General features: G+C 44.2%; 1 protein-coding gene across 3 annotated transcripts in view; it reads right to left on the bottom strand.

Annotated features, from left to right (window-relative positions):
- Window positions 1-20,889, bottom strand: part of b4galnt4a (beta-1,4-N-acetyl-galactosaminyl transferase 4a) — a 691,590-nt gene that overhangs the window by 491,976 nt on the left and 178,725 nt on the right. For 2 of the 3 annotated variants that reach the window (XM_060838421.1, XM_060838422.1), the window contains one exon: window positions 3,991-4,106. The exons of the other annotated variant lie outside the window; for it this stretch is intronic. In XM_060838421.1, the coding sequence (XP_060694404.1) occupies window positions 3,991-4,106 (116 nt within the window). The remainder of the gene's footprint in view (window positions 1-3,990; window positions 4,107-20,889) is intronic. 3 annotated transcript variants of the gene reach the window in all.

The following is a 20,889-nucleotide window of genomic DNA, read 5'->3' as shown; positions in this document are numbered from 1 at the left end:
CATACCATTTGAAATCATCATTAAAATTAAAATTGAGTCTGAAGGGCACATCTCCAAAACATTACAGAGAATTGTACAGATAATGAAATACTCTATAATTTAGTCACTTGCTTTGGAAGTCGACAAATTGCACTTAGCAGGATTCCATAAATGGTAGCTAGATTAATAATTAGGTAATTATTATATTAATTATTATTAAATGATTCTTTACTAATTACACCCCAAAGATTGCAGCAGCTCAAGAACGCAGCTCATCACTTTCTGCAGTGCAATTAGAATCGAGCAGTATATACAGGCCCAGAGACAGAGACAACCCATATCCTCAGAACCAATCAAATAAAAGTTATATATTAATCAAAATTTCTGGTGATTTCATTAAACTTGTCATTGAGTCATACAACTTTTTTTGTCAAAGTCAAGCCAACTCCCAATCAACACTTACCAGAGTCTCATAAAGGGAACTGGTCAAACATGATTATCCTTTCACAAAAGCATGTTGCCTCTGCCAGATCATCTTGAACTTATTTAATAGTAGTTTCTAACATTTTCCCAATGACAGATGTTAGTTTAACACATCTGCAGTTTCCTGCTTTTTCTCTTCCTCTCTTTTTGAATAAAGCGTCTTTGTTTAATATTTTCCAAACTAAAGGGACAATTCTTAATCAAAGGAGCTTCGAGAAATCAACCGTCTCAGTCATTGCCATTTTCCTGAGTTCCTCTCACCCTTTCAATTCTTGAGGTATCGATGCAACTTGTCCACTCTATAGTGAAGATTGAAGCTAAATATCTGTTGAATTCATCAAGGCAATCTTGAGGACTGCAGATGCTGTAGATCAGAGTCAAGATTAGAGGAGTGCTGAAAAGCACAGCAGGTCAGGCAGCATTTGAGGAGCAGGAAAATTAACATTTCGGGCAGGAGCCCTTCCTGATGAAGGGCTTTTGCCTGAAACATCAGTTTTCCTGCTCCTTGGATGCTGCCTGACCTCCTGTGCTTTTCCAGCACCACTCGTATCTTGACTGTTAAATTCATCTGTCTGTCCCTTATTTTCAATTATTCATTCTCTTGTCTCCCTTTCTTATAGGACCAAGCTCACTTTGTTAACTATTTTCTTCTTTAAATATTCCCCACAAGTTTTTTTTTAAATAGAATCCCTACAGTATGGAACCAGACCCATCCCCAACCCTGCATTTTCATGGCTAACCAACCTAAGCCTGCACATCCCTGAACCCTATGAGCAATCTAGCATGGGCAATTCACCTAATCTTCACACTGTGGAAGGAAAACGGACCACCCAGAAGAAACCAACGCAACACGGGGAGAATGTGCAAACTCCACACAGTCGCTCAAGGCTGAGATCGAACCAGGGTCTCTGGTACTATGAGGCAGCACTGCTAACCACTGAGTCACTCTTTATATATTTCCAGTTAGCTTTCTCTCGCACTCTAATTTGTCCTTGTTTCATTTTTTCCACGTTTAGTTTTTTTAAAAAACTTTTAATCTTTCAAACTTACTTGGAGACGAATGCAGAAGGTGAGGCGTGGGCCAGAGGCTAGAGGCCAGCGTAGGGAAGGGCAGGCCCTGACAGGAGGCCGGTTCAGGGGGATTGATCCTGGAACAGAAGTCGGCGCGCAGTGATGAGAGGCCCGGACAGGAGGCTGGTGCAGGAGGAGGTGAGGCCCAGGTGCAATCTGCAGGTGGACGCAGGATGTGGTGAGGTGAGGCCCAGGCTGCAGGCTAGCGTGGGGGTGAGGCGAGGGCCAGACAGATGGCCAGCACGGGGTGGGGAGGTGGCAATGGCCAGGCTGGCGCAGTGGATGGGGGGGAGGCAAGGTGAGGCCCAGGCTAGAGGCCAGCGAGTGGAGGAGAGGCCTGGACAGGAGGCAAGCATGGGGGGAGTGATCCTGGACCAGAGGCCAGAACGGAGTGATGCAAGGCCTGGACCGGAGGCTGGCATGGGGGAGGACAGGGTGGATAGGAGGAAGAAGCAGGGGGAGGGGAGGCCCAGACTAGAGGCCGGCATGGGAGGAGGCGAGGCCCAGACGAGAGGCCAGCGCAATGGGAGGCCAGTCACTTCCAGACAGGTGGCAAGGTCTAGTGTTTTGAAGTCCGGTATGGTCTATTTGCCTGGCCCGGTGCAGTCTGGAGGCAATGTGCTGGCTGGTGCTTTCATTGGGGTGAAACGACTGTAAATAGATTACCTTTCCTTCCTTTTATTCTTATACTGGACTATTAATTTATTACTCTTCCAATTTTGTGCCAAATACTTAAATGTCTGTCCAAGGCATCTTGTGCCTAAGATGGCGGCATAAGCAGTGACATCACAAACTTTTCAATGCACTCTGATGCACATGACAATAAAGCAAATTCAATTCAATTCAAAGGTTTTGGCCCACCTTTGCTGTATTTTACTTTTCTGACCTACCATCTGTCCTTGCACAATTATACATTAATCTATCAGTTTGGTACTACCTTTAACATTTCTCATTAATCAGGATAGGTGGATCCATATCTTTGAATTTTTCATATGCATACAGGCTGTAAAAGGTCAGCTTGTGGGAGGCCGAGAGACTCGGGACACTGTTGGGACACTGTGCTGGTGTTTCATGAACAGGGTTGGGGTACTGCCTATCCATCACCAGTCAAACCAAATGGTCTGAATGGTATGCACACTGATCTATGACAGACTGCTTTCTTTTATTTCACCGCTCACATGGATTTTGAGCTGTGACAATATGTTTAAGGCTCAGCAACAACATGACTAATTCTCTGTCTCCTAAACGTTTCACACACTGTCCCCCCAACCACCCCCCCAACACACACACACACATTCATTATGAGCTGCAAGAACTGAAACAGCTACGTATCAGAGACATGGCCGAAGGTTTGAAGCAGAAACCCCATGCATCAGCTGAATTTGTGAAGAAACGTTACAGTTGATGTTCATTTTGTCAATAATTCTTGAAATAGTGGTTACAGTAATCCCTGCACATAAATTGCGTTTTGTGTTTTGGAGCTTTTTTTCTTCTCCTGAGTTGCTCAATACAAGTTTAACTTTAAGTGATTGTCTTTGCCTCATCAGGATCTTATGGCTGAGATCCTTCATTTTTCACCAAGTTCACTCTCCAATAAAGTGTTAAATTCACCACATCAACATTAAAAGACACATATGCTTCAAATCTGCACATTGGGAAAGCAATCACATTGAAACCAAAGGCTGCGCGCACTCAGTGACAGCAGGAAGGGCAAGCAGAAATCACCAGTATGAGCAGATCATCACAATCTGCCATCCAAGCGACATACATTTCCAACTGCTGGAAGCAAGGAGATTGCTACCAGCAACTACATCCCACCCCCTTCGTCAAAACCAGGGACAGATCTACCAATAGCTAACTAGGATTTACCATTCTCTGATGATCCCAGTTACCGGTAAGTTACCAGCTCCGTAAAACTGTTTCTTCCCCTCTGACTAGGTATCATTCCTGTCCTAACTCCAGTGAATGGGTTAATTTCTATTGTCTCCAGGGCAACTCAGATGAACAATAAATGTTGTACTGTCTGTGAGTACAACTTTATATTCTAACAGACAATAAAATGAGAAAATGATATGAAAATTATAATCACAAAGATCAATTCCAGTTGCATAGCTTACACTCCCATGTTACTAACCATTGCTGTTTCATTCATTTTCCACCCTTGCCATGTTCTCAAATTAATTGGAACCCAGGAGGGAAGAGCACACTTATCTGTCAATAGACCTCTGCTAGAAAAAGCTCAATACCACTCTGATAAATGGGAGGGTTCGACTTCAGAAACTGCTTGTAATTCTCTACTTCCTATCTATGCATCTGGGAGCTGGAGAGGCAGTTTACCTGACTCTGGATAGGGAAATGATTTGTAATGACTTTGGGCCACTTTAGACACAGAGATAAAGAAGCATAGTTCAACCTTGATTTCTTTCTCTCTAAAGAAACTGTTCGAAAGTCATTTACCATCTGTTCATCTTCCTGACTGTCACTGGAGTCATCAATCTTCCTTTTGTTGGACGCAGCGTGGATAGAGCCAGCTTTCCTTCCAGTGTCAGTAGCTTCACTCAGTTTCTCTGCATCTGCAAGGCAATCAGTGATGGAGATAATTAGCAGCCTTACACAGAAACCCGGGCTTCAATGAACTTCAGACTGGTCAATTCTTCTGTTGTATGAATTAAAAAACATTAGAACTTTTCTTCCAAATTTTCTTGTAATTAAACACACCAAGATACCATTTGACCTATCATTCACTCCAACTACCGGGAAGCAAATATCAAAAAAAAGCTGTAAGACAAAACCTGGTTGATTTCAAGAAAACATCAACTCACTGAGGAAATCATTAAAGCTCGTCATTTCCACAATCACCAGCGACGCATCCCAAGGATTTATAACTATAAATGGGTGGGAGAGGTCAAGAGTAGGGGTGTATGGGTGTGAACAGAACACTGAAAGTGGTGGGACAGGTAGAGAGACCAGCATACAGATAAAGCGAACAAGATCCTCAGTTTAATTAACACAGGCGTAACGTACAAGAGCAAGGAATTGATGTTAACCAGGGACATTGCTGAAAACATATGTAGAACTTGACGCATAACTTCTGACCTCACCATAGAAGTTGACCGCTGACATTCTGCACTGCCATGGTATTTTTGATATTTCTTAATAAAACAAAATCCCTTCAGTCCAATGTTAAAGAATAATTAGCTCTGCACAGCTTTGTTATTAAAATGTATTGGTGAATAACTGGGAAGGTGCAAACAAGGAAATTAATTCTTATTTAAAAATAATAAAGCAATGTTACCTTGAAGAGAAAACTGCACAAATTGATTCCTTTGCCTTCATCATAGTATTTAAATAATGCCATTGTTGTTGTGCAATTCAATGAAAACACTTGCTGAAGAATCTCTGCGAATAGTGCAGGACACAGAGTCAGAAACAGGAGCAGAAAACTTAAAGGAGATCAACAAGGGATGATTAGATGGTGCTAAACCTGAGTTTTAAAAGCTTCTGGGTTATGAGAAGAACAAAAAAATGAAGGAAGCAAGGAGATCTGAAATCCTGAGAGACAGAACTCTTTTCCCTTATTGCAGGAAACTGCTAATAGGATGTAATTAAGGCTTCAGTTGCCTAATGAGGCTAGTTCTTCCACACTGTATATATAATTCACATAGTCCTAGGTTCAATGTAGCCACTGTCAGATTAAGTGATCAGAGAAATCTTCCTGGAACAGAAATCTCTGAATTTTATACCTTATTATTTGAAAGAAATTGACCCTCCACAGGCAGAAGCATGTGATACCAGACTTGCTAAGACAGGAGGCGGAGAGACATTCAGCTGGGTGGGATGGTGACACACCCATTCCCCCGCTGCTTTCCAGCTTCCACTAGAATTAAGCTCATGGCTGGAAGTGCCCCACCATGAGCTGAGACCACTGTGGGATTTGGTAGACCCCAGTGTGATCCGCAGTGACCACATCTACAGCTCGTGTTGGTTGGGTGAGGAATTTCAACCTGGGGTCGACAAGTTGGAGTCAGAACTGCGGAACATGCGGCTGCAGGAGAGTTCCCAGGTCTCTGTGTTTCAGGAGATAATCATCGCCTTTAGATTAATTGCATCAAACCTGGTCAGTGGTCAGGGCAGAAGGGTGCCAGGCAAATGCAGAGAACACTGAGTCAGTGCTCTTGTCCAAAGGTATGAGGTTCGTGCTCCCAGTGTGGACAAGCACACAGATTGCAGGGTGGAATTTTTTAAAAATTCAATCAGATGTTACTGAATGGACCAGCATTTATTGCCATCACTGGCACGCTTATGAAGTCTGTGGTGATGTTCAGAAGGGAATTTCAGGATTTTGACTGAGTTACAGTGAAGGAATGGAGATGCACTTCCAAGTCAGGATGGTGTGTGATGTGGAGGGAAACTTGTAGGTAAGTGGTTTCCATGTATCTACAGCCTTTGTTGTTTGGATGGAAGCAGTTGTGGGTTTGAAAGGTGCGACGGATTGTTGGGTAATTTCTGCAGTTAATCTTGTAGATAGTACACACTGCTGTCACAGAGTGTTGGTGATGGAGGGAGTGAATGTTTGAGTGAACTGACCACACAGCACAGTGTTACAGAATGCCATTCAAGTCAGGGGGTGGTGGATATTGTCGTAATGGGAAATTGTGCAATTAGGAGAAGAGATACCATTATCGACAGCAAAGACAGACAACCTCTAAGGCTCTGTTTTCTACATAGTGACAAGGTTAGGGGTTCCTCTTCTGGGCTGGAGAGGAACTTGGAATTTGGGGGGTGGGTGGGAATTCACTTGCTGCAGTCCACACAGTTATCAATGATATAAGACAGACAAGGAAAGAGGTTCTGGTGAAGGATTACGAGGAGAAATTTAAAAACATACAAAGGTAACACTCTCAGAATTATCACCGGAGACATATGGTAAGGTTAGAGAGTTAAACGTATGGCTCAAAGAGTGACAGGGAAGAAATGGGTTACAATGGGCACTGGGAGTAGAGGAAAACAGAGAATGCTATTCTACTGGTGCTAGGCTTCATTTGAACCAGGTGTTGATGAACTGTAAACTACGGTTGCAGATATAAATTGATGCTTGGATCAGGTTCAATTGAAGGGAAATTCAAAAAGGAAACAAGACTGCTGATGTTGCTGATTAGTGAAGACATGAACAATAACCGAAAAGAGAATCTTGAAGGGGCAGGTGTTGCGAACATGTTGCAAAGGATGGGCGTGGCCTCATTGCCCCAGTACGCTCCAAGTCATTGGACCGCTCCGTACCACCTTTATTCATGGAGAAATTTGCAAAGAAAAACACCTTTAACCACAAGTTCATCAGGAAGTGGTCAGCACATTGCGTCCTGGAGACCTTGAGGGAAAAGGAGAGAGAGTGGATCCTGTCAAATCGTACCCTGAGCAGACTGTCAAAGGCATTTGGCAGAACGCCTCATTGCCAGAACTTTCTAACAAGCTTCACTTGGCTGGTGATGAGAAGGGCACTACCTGGGAGATCCTTCATGGATGCCCAGTCTGTCTATGGCCCCGCACGCTGCCCTCGAAGCAGCTGTGAGGGGGGTTGGAGCCTGTCACATAGCTCCTGTTGGAATGTGCCTTGTGAAGGAAGCTTGGAGAGAGATGCAGTGGTTTTAGTGGAAGTTCGCCCTGAGCTGCTCCGTGACACAGGACTCTGTGCTCTATGGTCTGTTCCGGGGAGGCACACTAAGACAAACATCAACTGTGCCTGGAAGGCCACCAACTGAATGAAAGATGCTCTTTGGTCTTCCAGAGCAAAGAGTGGACCTCGACTGAGTATTACAAGCTGGCATCTTCCAGACCTTTCTCAGCACCAGCCGGGCTACATCTTGTTAACAGCTTGTTTGAAACTTCTCGCAATGAAGAACTCTGCCAATTAACTTTGACAGCCTGCTCAAGTAACCATCTGAAAGGATCACGTTGGGCTGTACAAGACATTGGTAAGGCCACTGTTGGAGTATTGCATACAATTCTGGTCACCCTGCCACTGGAAGGGTGTTAGTTAACAGCAATGGGTGCAAAAAAGGATGTTACCAGCACTGGAAGGTTGGAGTTTTAAGGAGAGGCTGGATAGGCTGGGAGTTTCTTTTCCCTGGAGCCTTACAGAGGTTTATAAATTCATGAGGAGCATAGATAAGGTGACTAGCCCAGTTCTTTTCCCCAGGGAATTCAAAACTAGGGAGCGTAGGTTTAAGGTGAGAGGAGAAGATTTAAAAGGGACCTAAAAGAGGTAACCCCTTCATTCAGAGGATGATAGGTATATGGAATAAGCTGGTAGAGGTGGGCACAGTTACAACATTTATAAGACATCTGGACAGGTGACATCAAATAGGAAAGGGAGGTGGACTAAATGCAGGCAAGCGTGACAAGTTCAGTTTGGGAAACCTGGATGGCATGGACAAGTTGGGCCGAAGGGGCTGTTTACGTGCTGTACGACTATGATCCACTATCTCTGTCACCCCCGGGGACCTTGATAACGTGATAGGTGAACAACTGCCTTACTGACATGTGGTCAAAGGGGTTTCTCTGCATACACTTTGCTGCTAGAGGCAGTTAATACAGCTTGACTGAAACATTCAGTGTCAACGTGGCCAGACTTAACCTTAGCAAATGAGAAGCTGCGTGCCAGGAACCTATTTTTGTCTCTCATTGTCAGAATCAAACAGTTCCAGGCCAAGTACACCACATTTTGGTTACAAACACTTCCTCTATAAACATCCAAAGCTATGAATAATTTAAGACACTTCTGGTCATTTTATATCAATACTTAGACTTTTAGTCCAAATAGATTACAGAATATACACGGTGCAAATATGTTTTAAATGGGCATTGCCATTTTGAAGTCTTCCAATTTATTCTGCATGTTTTTAAAATTAGCTGAAAAGGCTTGGCCGACCCTGTTTTTGATTTTGTAAAGCAATTGGATCTTTCTGAAGTTTTCACGCACACAATGTACCGTCTGTTCCCTAAGGGCTTTCAAAGTCTTTGAGTGGTCTTTCATTTCTCCTGCCAGGCTGAACAAACATGAAACAGCAGCCCCTGGACTAAAGCCGAGTCAACTTCTTTTCTTTTCCCTCCTATATTCTTAACCATGATAATGAGTTGTTTGCACCAAACCTCAAGAGTAACATTGGCGGATTATAATGTATTACAACAGAGAGAGCCCCATTTTCTAATGCATTGCAACAAAACCTTTCATCTGGTTTATCAGCGTGCGTCATGAACTGAAGGTGCAATGCAACACCTCACATTCATCGAAATAATCAGCCGGGGGGCGGGGTGGAAACACAACTGATTCACAATGATTAGAATGCAATGCAAATCTATTACTTTTCACTGGGACAGGAAGTGAATTCATCAGCACTATCCAGCTACTGTTAACAGTAACACAAGAGTCCTTCAGCTACTCCATAGACCAGTTTAGTGTAAGGTGGTTTGGAGAGTTAAAATTAATTAACGTTGGCAAGTCTCACTGTGCTCCAATCTTCAGAGCAGTGAGCCAGTAGATAGGGAACGTTTCTGAGGAATAAATGTCACCCAGGCAGATCTCTATTTTAAACTGGCAGAAGGAAATCAGGCAACGAGGTAATTAAAAGAGGTGTTATAAAAAGGGGTAGTTAAAAATTGTCGGAAAAATATTGGAATCAATTATTAAACAAATAACAGCAGGACATTTTGAAAATCATAATCAAGCAGAGTCAGAAAGGGAAATTTTGTCAAACTAATTTATTTAAACTTTAAACAAGTCTCCACTAGAATGGATAGAGGGGAACTAGGAGATGTGGTATATTTGGGCTTCCAGAAGGCATTCAACAAGATATCTCACAAAAGTCATAAGATAAGACTCTGTGGTGTTGGAGGTAGTAATTTGGCATGTGTAGAGAATTGGTTAATGGGCAGAAAACAGTACATGGTGACAAGGTTTTTTTCAGGTTGATGACCAATGGGGTTCCACAGGGATCAGTGATGGGAACACAACTGTTTACAATATATATTAATGACTTGGAGGAAGGAAGCAAATTGTACTGTAGCCAAAATTTCAAACGTTACAAAAATATAGCTGGAAAGGCTAGCTGTGAGAGGGATACCGACTGTTTACAAAGAGACATTGAAAGGTTGAATAAGTGGGCAAATGGAGTATATCGTGGGAAAATTGCTCACTTTGAAAGGGAGAACAAAATAATATGACTTAAATGGAGAAAAACTGCAGAAAGTTGCAACACAAAGGGACTTAGGCAGACTTGAAACACAGAAGGCAAGCACACTGGGGCCGCAGGTAATCAGGAAGACTAATATTTCATGGCCCTTATTTCAAGGGGATTGGAGTCTGAAAGTAGGGAAGTCCGACTGCATCTGTACAACGTGCTGATGAGACGACACTGAAGTACAGTGAGCAGTCTTGGTCCCCTTATTTAAGGATATATATTATTTCATTTGAGGCAGTTCAGAGAAGCTTCACTGGGATGATCCCTGGTATAGTGGGACTGTCTTATGAGCAAAGGCTAAACAGGTTGGGAATCTACTCACTGGGGTTCAGAAGAATGAGGTGATCACATTGGAACACAGAAGATTCTTAAGGGGTATGGAAGGGTAATTACTGAGAGGATGTTTTCCCTCATGGGAGAGTCAAAGACCAGAGGGCATAGTCTAAGAATAAAGAGATGCCAAATTCTTTCTGAGGTGAAGAGGGATATCATCTGAGGGTTCACCTTCTTGGAAACACCTTGCCACAGAAGCTAGGGGAGCACAGTTCTTGTTTATATTTAAGGCTGAGATTGATTCCCCAAGTATACGAGAGACTAAATGAATATTTTGCATCAGAGTTTACTGTGGAGAAAGACATAGAAGATATAGAATGTAGGGAAATAGATGGGGACACCTTGAAAAATGTCCATGTTACAGAGGAGGAAGTGCTGGATGTCTTGAAACGCATTGAAGTGGATACATCCCTAGGACCTTATCAGGTATACTCCAGAACTCTGTGGGAAGCTAGCAAAGTGATTGCAGGACCCCTCACAGAGATATTTGCATCATCAATAGTCACAGGTGACGTGCCGGAAGACTGGAGGTTGGCTAACATGGTACCACTACTTAAGAAAGCTGTTAAGGACAAGCCAGGGAACTATAAACTGGTGAGCCCGACATCAATGGTGGGCAAGTTGGGCCAGCGACCATAATCCTATTAGATTTAAAATAATGATGAAAAAAGATAGACCAGATCTAAAAGTTGAAGTTCTAAATTGGAGAAAAGCCAATTTTGACGGTATTAGGCAAGAACTTTCAAAAGCTGATTGGGAGCAGTTGTTCGCAGGTAAAGGGACGGCTGGAAAATGGGAAGCCTTCAGAAATGAGATAACGAGAATCCAGAGAAAGTATATTCCTGTCAGGGTGAAAGGGAAGGCTGGTAGGTATAGGGAATGCGGGATGACTAAAGAAATTGACGATTTGGTTAAGAAACAGAAGGAAGCATATGTCAGGTATAGACAGGATAGATCGAGGGAATCCTTAGAAGAGTATAAAGGAAGTAGGAGTATACTTAAGAGGGAAATCAGGAGGGCAAAACGGGGACATGAGATAGCTTTGGCAAGTAGAATTAAGGAGAATCCAAAGAGTTTTTACAAATACATTAAGGAAAAAAGGGTAACCAAGGAGAGAATAGGGCCCCTCAAAGATCAGCAAGGCGGCCTTTGTGTGGAGCCGCAGAAAATGGGGTAGATACTAAATGAATATTTTGCATCAGTATTTACTGTGGAAAAGGATATGGAAGATATGGACTGTACGGAAATAGATAGTGACATCTTGCAAAATGTCCAGATTACAGAGGAGGAAGTGCTGGATGTCTTGAAACTGTTAAAGGTGGATAAATCCCCAGGACCTGATCAAGTGTACCTGAGAACTCTGTGGGAAGCTAGAGAAGTGATTGCTGGGCCTCTTGCTGAGATATTGTATCATCAATAGTCACAGATGAGGTGCCGGAAGACTGGAGGTTGGTTAACATGGTGCCACTGTTTAAGAAAGGTGGTAAGGGCAAACCAGGGAATTATAGACAAGTTGCGGGAGGGAATCCTGATGGACAGGATGTACATGTATTTGGAAAGGCAAGGACTGATTCGGGATAGCCAACATGGCTTTGTGCGTGGGAAATCATGTCTCACAAACTTAATTGAGTTTTTTGCGGAAGTAACAAAGAGGATTGATGAGGGCAGAGCAGTAGATGTGATCTATATGGACTTCAGTAAGGTGTTCGACAAGGTTTCCCAATGGGAGACTGATTAGCAAGGTTAGACCTCACGGAATATAGGGAGAATTAGCCATTTGGATACAGAATTGGCTCAACGGTAGAAGACAGAGGGTGGTAGTGGAGGGTTGTTTTTCAGACAGGAGGCCTGTGACCAGTGGAGTGCCACAAGGATCGGTGCTGGGTCATCTACTTCTTTTCATTTACATAAATAATTTGGATGCGAGCATAAGAGGTATAGTTAGTAAGTTTGCAGATGACACCAAAATTGGAGGTGTAGTGGACAGTGAAGAGGGTTACCTCAGATGGCAACAGGATCTTGACCAGATGGACCAATGGGCTGAGAAGTGGCAGATGGAGTTTAATTTAGATAAATGTGAGGTGCTGCATTTTGGGAAAGCAAATCTTAGCAGGACTTACACATTTAATGGTAAGGTCCAAGGGAGTATTGCTGAATAAAGAGACTTTGGAGTGTAGGTTCATAGCTCCTCGAAAGTGAAGTCACAGGTAGATAGGATAGTGAAGAAGGTGTTTGGTATGCTTTCCTTTATTGGTCAGAGTATTGAGTACAGGAGTTGGGAGGTTATGTTGCGGCTGTCCAGGACATTGGTTAGGCCACTGTTGGAATATTGCGTACAATTCTGGTCTCCTTCCTATCGGAAAGATGTTGCAAAACTTGAAAGAGTTCATAAAAGACTTACAAAGATATTGCCAGGTTTGGAGGATTTGAGCTATAGGGAGAAGCTGAACAGGCTGGGGCTACTTTCCTTGGAGTGTCAGAGGCTGAGGGTTGACCTTATGGAGGTTTACAAAATTATGAGGGGCATAGATATGATAAATGGACAAAGTCTTTTCCCTGGGGTCAGGGAGTCCAGAACTAGAGGGCATAGGTTTAGGGTGAGAGAGGAAAGGTATGAAAGGGACCTAAGGGGCAACTTTTTCATGCAGAGGATGGTATGAGTATGAAACGAGCTGCCAGAGGAAGTGGTGGAGACTGGTACAATTGCAACATTTAAAAGACATCCGGATGAATAGGAAGTGTTTGGAGGGATATGGGCTGCATGCTGGCAAATGTCAGATCATCCTGTTGAACAGCGGAGCAAGTTCAAGGGGTCAAATGGCTTACTCCTGTTCCTAGTTTGTACGATCGTATGGTCTTACAGTGCAAGTCACATCTCCATTGATTCCACATCCTTTCTGCTGTGTCCCAATAGCAACCTGAGCTCAGATCCCATAGGTGCTCAGTTGCTGCCTCCAGTTGACAGGACACTGCATGTTTTCACTTTAATTTGCGCATGTACTTTCAGAGCACAGTGCCTCTACCTCCCGGGCATTGCCAGGATATTTGCCCACTACTGGCCTCCCGTACACTCAGTTCATCTCCTTGTTAACATTGGGACCACAGAAACTGTGCTGGGGTAAAGGATGACATATTAAGCGAGTGGGTAAAGAAAACATGGCAGATGGATTGTAAAGTGGGGAAATGTGAGGTTATGCAGTTTGGCGGGAAGAATCACCTCAGAAATGAGTCTGTTTCGTTTGGTTTGCCTTTTTGCTTCTCTGACTATACTGACTCCTTGGAGCTTTGAGCTGCACAGGCAAAGGTTAGCATCTCATGCCTTTCTGTATTCACAAGACTCAACTGCATATTGTCAATGCGAAACTTTGCCTCATATGGCATTACATTAGAATCTTTAAGTTTCAGAAGCATGCCTTTCTGCCAGTTGGCAGCAAATTATGGGAAGAAGCAGGAATTACTGAATTTCTTCTCCTTAATGGGCTGCAATACTCCTACAGTGTGAACAGTGTAAGCCTGAATTTGGCCATGGCTAAACCAATGACTTTTGTAGATAAAGACCTTTTGGTATTTTTGACCTGGAGAGATAGTGTGAAATGGGTGTTAGATTATCTGCAGCTTGTTAAATAGTTATCTTTGATCGTCATTAAATTCTATACACCATGATGGGCACAAGTCATTTGATTGATAAAAAAAGAGTTGTAGAAGAATGGTCACATGTTCTGTGAGACACTCAGTAGGCCTTTGGTACCTTTAACTTCTCAGACTGCTCCAAGGAATGTCATGAGATTGCCTCTAAATCAATGACAGGGACATTGGAAAGCTGACCCAAAAAAAGACAAAGTTTTATGAGACTCTGTGAAAGAGCGAGCAGGAGCGTGAGAGAGCGAGGGGGAGCGTGAAAGAGAGAGGGGGAGGTGAAAGACCTAGGAGAGGATTTCAGAGTTTCAAACCAAGCTGGCAGGAGATGTCAATGTTGGGTAAAAGGAATGGGATGTTGGTAGGGGTTTGATATTTAGAACACAGCAGAACTGGAAGAACGCGGAGCTCAGAGAAAGTGTGGGGCTGAGGACATCAAGAGGTAATAAGGGAGGATTTATGGTCGTGGAGGGATTGAAACATAAAAATGAGAATTCTGCAAGACATTCAAGTCTTCCCTTCAACTCTAGAGTTAATGAATCAGTGCTGGTCCAGATTAGGTCAGCAGGGTCATATTCCATTTCACCTCCTGAATAGCATTGGTGTTGGGACTGTTGCTCACAATTGGCAAATATTGGGCACAGAGAAAAGAGATTTGGAAACAGAAACAAAAGAGAGAGGTTACAAAACCAAAAATTGCTGGAAAAGTTCAGCAGGTCTGGCAGCATCTGTGGACAGAAATCAGAGTTAATGCTTCTGGCCCAGTGACCCTTCCTCAGAACCAAGAGGTTTGCTCTTAAATACATTTATAACACTTGAATGAGCAGAGTAAATTTCTCTCGAGAAGAAACAGAGATCTTAAAAGTTCCAGGTTGGCTGGAATAATGAAACACTTATTCGTTTTAGCTGGAGATTTGTCCAGCTCTCAAGCAGTCTGAAACTCACAGGTCAGCACCTGAGAAGGGTCTGTGTCAGAGGCTCCACTGTGTTGACGGCACAGAAATGATAAGTAAACTGAAATATTTGCATGTGCGCTCACAAGCACTTCACATCCAATGAAGTGGCCTTGCATTGTAAACTAAAAGAGTTACCCCAGAGTTTCTGCATGTATTGCATGTTTGTTGGAACATGGGGTGGGAAACCAGCTGTATCAAAATAACAATATTTCCCACTTGCGTCAGAATTATACACCTGCCACTGGGGTTTTCTGCCAACACGTACTATTCCAGTACCATCTGCAAGGTGTGATGAATAAAGTGAACTGGATATGGCATTTAAATGAAAATATTTAAATAGTGGATTTATCATTTTATCAAGTGCGAGATATTGGGATCCTTTCCAAGCTGAGTTTTCCATGTATATACCTGTACCATGTGATTTTTTTTGAGAGCAGTTACAGCAGTCATTAGTTTTCCAAAGTTCCAGCCGAATTAAAACAGAGGAATGAATTACAGAACAAAAATAAAGGTCACAACGCTTCATGAATAAGCATCAACAACATACTTACAATACGGTGGCAAACAAAATCTATTATCAATACGTTGTTTTTGAAAATAAGGTTTGTACTGAGAAAGAACGGAAAATAAAACCTTTGATGAAAAGGTGGCGAAGAGGATATCAGTCACTGACGTCATGAGGAGCTGTCCCATTTCCCCTAGAAATATGATACAAGCAGAAGTGCTTGGGCAGAGGACTGAAAAACCCTCAGTGAGGGTTGTTAGGAGGTGGATCTTGTAGGCAGCAGCTCCCATCGGTGGTCCCCCGAGAACAGTCCACATCAGGCAGGTGGAAGATAGACCAGCTGAAGGGGACTGCATTGACATGTGATGCCTTTCTCAACTACAAAAAGTTTTGCCCAGGAGCATCACTCAACCACTGCTCAGCACCTCTACATAGCCCAGGAAGATGTCAGAGCCCAGGCAAAAGGCGATGCTGTGCTTTGGTGATGTGATACCAGAGGATCGACTGAGGCCATCCAGGAGATGAGGGACTTTCTTTGCCCTGTGGATGGCAACAAGAGGCCATGCCAACTGATTGGTGCTTCAAGAGATCATTTCCCCATGGATACCTCATGAGAATGCAGTTCCAATGCTACAAGTGGACTAATGATCTCATGCAATCCACCATTGTCTACTTAATGCTTCAAGCTGCCATGAGAAAGAGTTAGCATTGCAAGGTTGCCATTGTGGAAGACTGTCCCACACAAGACATCTCTACCAGATGCCACATGTGAAATCATTGCCTGATGCTTCACTGCAGCTCCCAACGTACCACGAGTGGCACCATTTCTCTCTCTCTCCCACTGCAAGGGTTCATACTTTAAGCATAAATGAAACCGCATGACTCAGCGCCATCAGCTCACTGACCTTTCATCACAATGGGGGGAACATACAAACAAAAACTTAGTACTGCGGTACTGGAGATCTGAAACCAATTCAGACAGTGTGGTGGTACCAGTGGAAAGTGAAATGGGTGAAAAATGATTGTTCAATTGGACTCTTCTTTGGAACTTAACAGCAGTCAAATTTTTTTGCAGGACAGCATTCACATCTGCTTTTCACCAGAGACTTGCACGGCCAGAAGAGATGGCCATTCAGGTATTTGAGCCATATAATAAGCATAAGTCTGCTCACCTGCCTGCCCTGGTAAGTTTTGCTGGTGCCACCCAGTGCCACCCTGTTCCCTGGCCAACATATGTCTCAGGCTTGCTGCAGTGCTCCAGTGAAGATCAGCGCAAGCTGGAAAAACAGCACCTCATTTTCCGTTTGGGGAACCTGCAGCCCTCTGGCCTCAATATCGAGTTCAATAAATTTAGGGCTTGAGCTCTCCTGTGCCCTTATCCCAACCCACCCACCCCATACATAGTCTGCTATTACACACAACCCCATTGTTAGCCACCAACAGTCCCCACTGACAGCTATTCACCCTCCCAACCAGATCGTTATCCACTACTTTGTCAGTCTAAGTGTTCTCTTTCTTTGGATTGTAACGCACCTATCATCTACTCTTTACACCCTCACCCCCACCCTATCTTCTGCGTCTAAACTATAATTTCCTAGCTACCGTTCACTTAACCCAAAACGTTAGCTCTGATTTCTCCCCACAGATGCTGCCAGATCTGCTGAGCTTTTCCAGCAATTTCTGTTTTTGTGTCTGATTTACAGCATCCGCAGTTCTTTCAGTTTTTAATTAATGTAACAAGTTTTGATAGTCTTGTTGGACAAGTCAATATTCAGCACTGACACCAAAAGCCTCAAACAGGAACAAGGCCGACTGCATGTGACTGAGCTTCTGAAGAATAGAACAACATGGGGAGGCTTCAACGCTGACACTAAGTGTAGGAGAGAAAACAAAGTGCTTTCTGAAGGTGACACATTAGTGAAGACATTTGTAGGCACCAGATCATAGAATCCCTACAGTGTGGAAGCAGGCCATTCGGCCCATTGAGTCCACATCGTCTCTCACAGACCCATTGCCTCTGCCCTATCCCTGTAACCCTGCATTTCCCAATGGCTAATCCATGCCTGCACAACTCTGGACACTATGGACAATCTAGCATGGTCAACCTACCCAAACTGCACTGTGGGAGGAAACTGGATTACCCAGAGGATACCCAAAGAGACAGGTAGAATGTGCAAACTCCACACAGTTACACAAGTATGGAATTGAACACGGGTCACTGGCGCTGTGAGACAGCAGCATTAACCACTGAGCTTCCTCCAAGTTCAAGTCTACTCCACCAGGTTCATACCTCCTATATATAGTTAGACTTGCGATCATATTTCTAAACTTTTGATAACAATATTGAGCCCTTGAATGAAACTGCAGCAGGCCAAGGCTTTAATGAATATTCATGACAGATTGATAAATGAGGAGGGTTGACTCGGTTAGGAGCATTTTCGCTGGAGTTCAGAAAAATAAGGGGGAGGAATCTCACAGTGACTTATAAAATTCTAACAGGATCAGACAGGGTAGGCATAGGGAGCATGTTCCTGATGGTGAATGCATCCAGAATTAGGGGTCATGGTCTGAGGATTTGGGCTACACCATTTAGGGTGGAGATGAGGAGATACTTCTTCACCCAAACAGCAGTGAGGCTGTAGAATTCATTACCACAGGAGTAGGTGATGCCAAATCATTTAATGTATTCAAGAGGCAGCTAGATATAGCACTTGGGGTGAATGAGATCAAAGGTTATGGGAAGAAAGCAGGATTAGGCTGTTGATTGGAAAATCAGCCATGATGGTGGTGAATAGCAGACATGACTCGAAAGGCCAAATGGCCTCCTCCTGCTCCTATGTTCTAAACCAAGGCTCATTGAGTGTGGCTGGGTAACAAGACCCAGCTGACAGGTTCTGAGAACTTAATACTCAAAGTTTAACTCAAGGGCTCTCCTGTGGCGCAGCAGTACTGTCCCTAATTCCAGACCCAGAGGCCCAGGTTCCAGGTCCACTTGCTCCAGAAGTGTTTAACAACATCCTTGAACAAGCTGTTTAGAAAAATAGGATAAGTGAAACAAAACCTATAAGTTTAGCCCATTATCCGGAAATCCCAGTTTTGTCTGCCACCCTACTAAGTCTGAAAATGTGCTGCTGGAAAAGTGCAGCAGGTCAGGCAGCATCCAAGGAGCAGGAGAATCCCTTCTTCAGGAATGAGGAATGTGTGCCAAGCAGGCTAAGATAAAAGGTAGGGAGGAGGGACTTGGGGGAGGGGCGTTGGAAATGCAATAGGTAGAAGAAGGTAAAGGTGAGGGTGATAGGCCGGAGTGGGGATGGGGGTGGGGCCGGAGAGGTCAGGAACAAGATTGCAGGTTAGGAAGGTGGTGCTGAGTTCAAGGGTTGGGACTGAGACAAGGTGGGGGGAGGGGAAATGAGGAAACTGGAGAAATCTGAGTTCATCCCTTGTGGTTGGAGGGTTCCTAGGCGGAAGATGAGGCGCTCTTCCTCCAGCCATGGTGTTGCTATGATCTGGCGATGGAGGAGTCCAAGGACTTGGATGTCCTTGGTGGAGTGGGAGGGGGAGTTGAAGTGTTGAGCCACAGGGTGGTTGGGTTGGTTGGTCCGGGTGTCCCAGAGGTGTTCTCTGAAACGTTCAGCAAGTAGGCGGCCTGTCTCCCCAGTATAGAGGAGGCCACATCGGGTGCAGCGGATGCAGTAAATGATGTGTGTGGAGGTGCAGGTGAATTTGTGGCAAATATGGAAGGATCCCTTGGGGCCTTGAAGGGAAGTAAGGGGGGAGATGTGGGCGCAAGATTTGGATTTCTTGCAGAAGTGGAGAAGATGCGGTGGAGAGCATCGTCGATCACGTCTGGGGAGAAATTGTGGTCTTTGAAGGAGGCCATCTGGGTTGTATGGTATTGGAACTGGTCCTCCTGAGAGCACATATGGCAGAGACGAAGAAATTGGGTATATGGGATTTTTACAGGGGGCAGGGTGGGAGGAGGTGTAGTCTGGGTAGCTATGGGAGTCGGTCGGTTTATAGAAAATGACCGTGTTGATTCGGTCGCCCGAGATAGAAATGGAGACGTGTAGGAAGGGAAGGGAGGAGTCTGAGATGGTCCAGGTAAATTTGAGGTCGGGGTGGAAGGTGTTGGTAAAGTGGATGAACTGTTCAACCCCCTCTTGGGAGCACGAGGCAGCGCCGATACAGTCATTGATGTAGTGTAGGAAAAGGTGGAGGGTGGTGCCAGTGTAGCTGCGGAAGATGGACTGTTCCACATATCCTACGAAGAGGCAGGCATAGCTGGGGCCCATGCGGGTGCCCATGGCTACTCCTTTGGTTTGGAGGAAGTGGGAGGATTGGAAAGAGAAGTTGTTCAGAGTGAGGACCAGTTCAGTCAGTCGAAGGAGGGTGTCAGTGGAAGGGTACTGGTTGGTATGGTGGGAAAGGAAGAAGCGGAGGGCTTTGAGTCCTTCGTGATGGGGGATGGAGGTGTACAGGGACTAGATGTCCATGGTGAAGATAAGGCTTTGAGGATCGGGGAAGCGAAAATCATGGAGGATGTGGAGGGTGTGGATGGTGTCCCAAACATAGGTGGGGAGTTCTTGGACTTAGGGGGACAGGACCGTGTAGAAGTATGCAGAGATGAGTTCGGTGGGGCAGGAGCAGGCTGAGACAATGGGTTAGCCGGGGCAATCAGGTTTGTGGATTTTGGGCAGTGAGTCCATCTCTCACTGCACACCCCAGGTCATCTCCTCTGCCGATTCTCCTGCTTCTTGGATGCTGCCTGACCTGCTGTGCTTTGCCAGCAACACATTTTCAGCTCTGATCTCCAGCATCTGCAGTCCTCACTTTCTCCTAGAAGATTTTTACCCTACTAAGTCTCGCAGTTTGGCCTCCTAAAGGTCCAGACAGACTCTGAAAATTCCACCTATAACAGATCATTATAAAGTGTGTATATTCCAGATTCAAAACAAACAGCCCTAAAAGACAAAAATGACTGGATTGAACTGGCCTTAGATGACTGAACGTAGTTAGAAACAACAAAATACTGCAGATGCTAGAATCCAAAACAGACAAACAGGAGGCTGGAAGAACACAGCAAGCCAGCCAGCATCAGGGGGTGGAGAAGTCAATGTTTTTGGTACACCCCTTCTTCAGGAATGGTTACACCCAAAACGTTGACTTCTCCACCTCCTGATGCTGCCTGGCTTGCTGTGTCCTTCCAACCTCCTGCTTGTCTACTTTGGACGATTGAACAATGGTCAAAAGACAGACAATGTGGAAAACCCTTTTATGTTTGGTTTCTCTTTGCCTTCTTAGGGTGACCTTATGGCATACAACTTACCCTGGTCGACAGCAGGGAATTAACCGATTCTGTGGCTTCTTCAAAAGGATCCAGTCAACCAAGAAGGAAAAAAACCTGGGACTTCTGATTTCATACACAACGTTGTTTAACCTTCCAGATATTTGAAAGAATGGAAACACCTGTGTTTATATGGCACTTTTGAGAACCATAACACTAAAAGACTTCACAATTAACGAAACACTTTTAAAGTAATCACTGTTGAAATATTTACAGCTTATTGTTCATCTTAATTCCATAGTTTCAACACTTGAAGTGTCATTTTATTTAAATTAATTATTAATATAAAACAAAGAACTGCGGAGGCTGGAGACCTGAAACAAAAACAGAAATTGCTGGAGAAAC

This window comes from Hemiscyllium ocellatum, chromosome 18 (genome assembly GCF_020745735.1).
Source record: "Hemiscyllium ocellatum isolate sHemOce1 chromosome 18, sHemOce1.pat.X.cur, whole genome shotgun sequence".
In the NCBI taxonomy this organism is placed as follows: domain Eukaryota; kingdom Metazoa; phylum Chordata; class Chondrichthyes; order Orectolobiformes; family Hemiscylliidae; genus Hemiscyllium; species Hemiscyllium ocellatum.
Note: the sequence above shows the minus strand (reverse complement) of the source record. Positions and strands in the feature narration are given on the sequence as shown.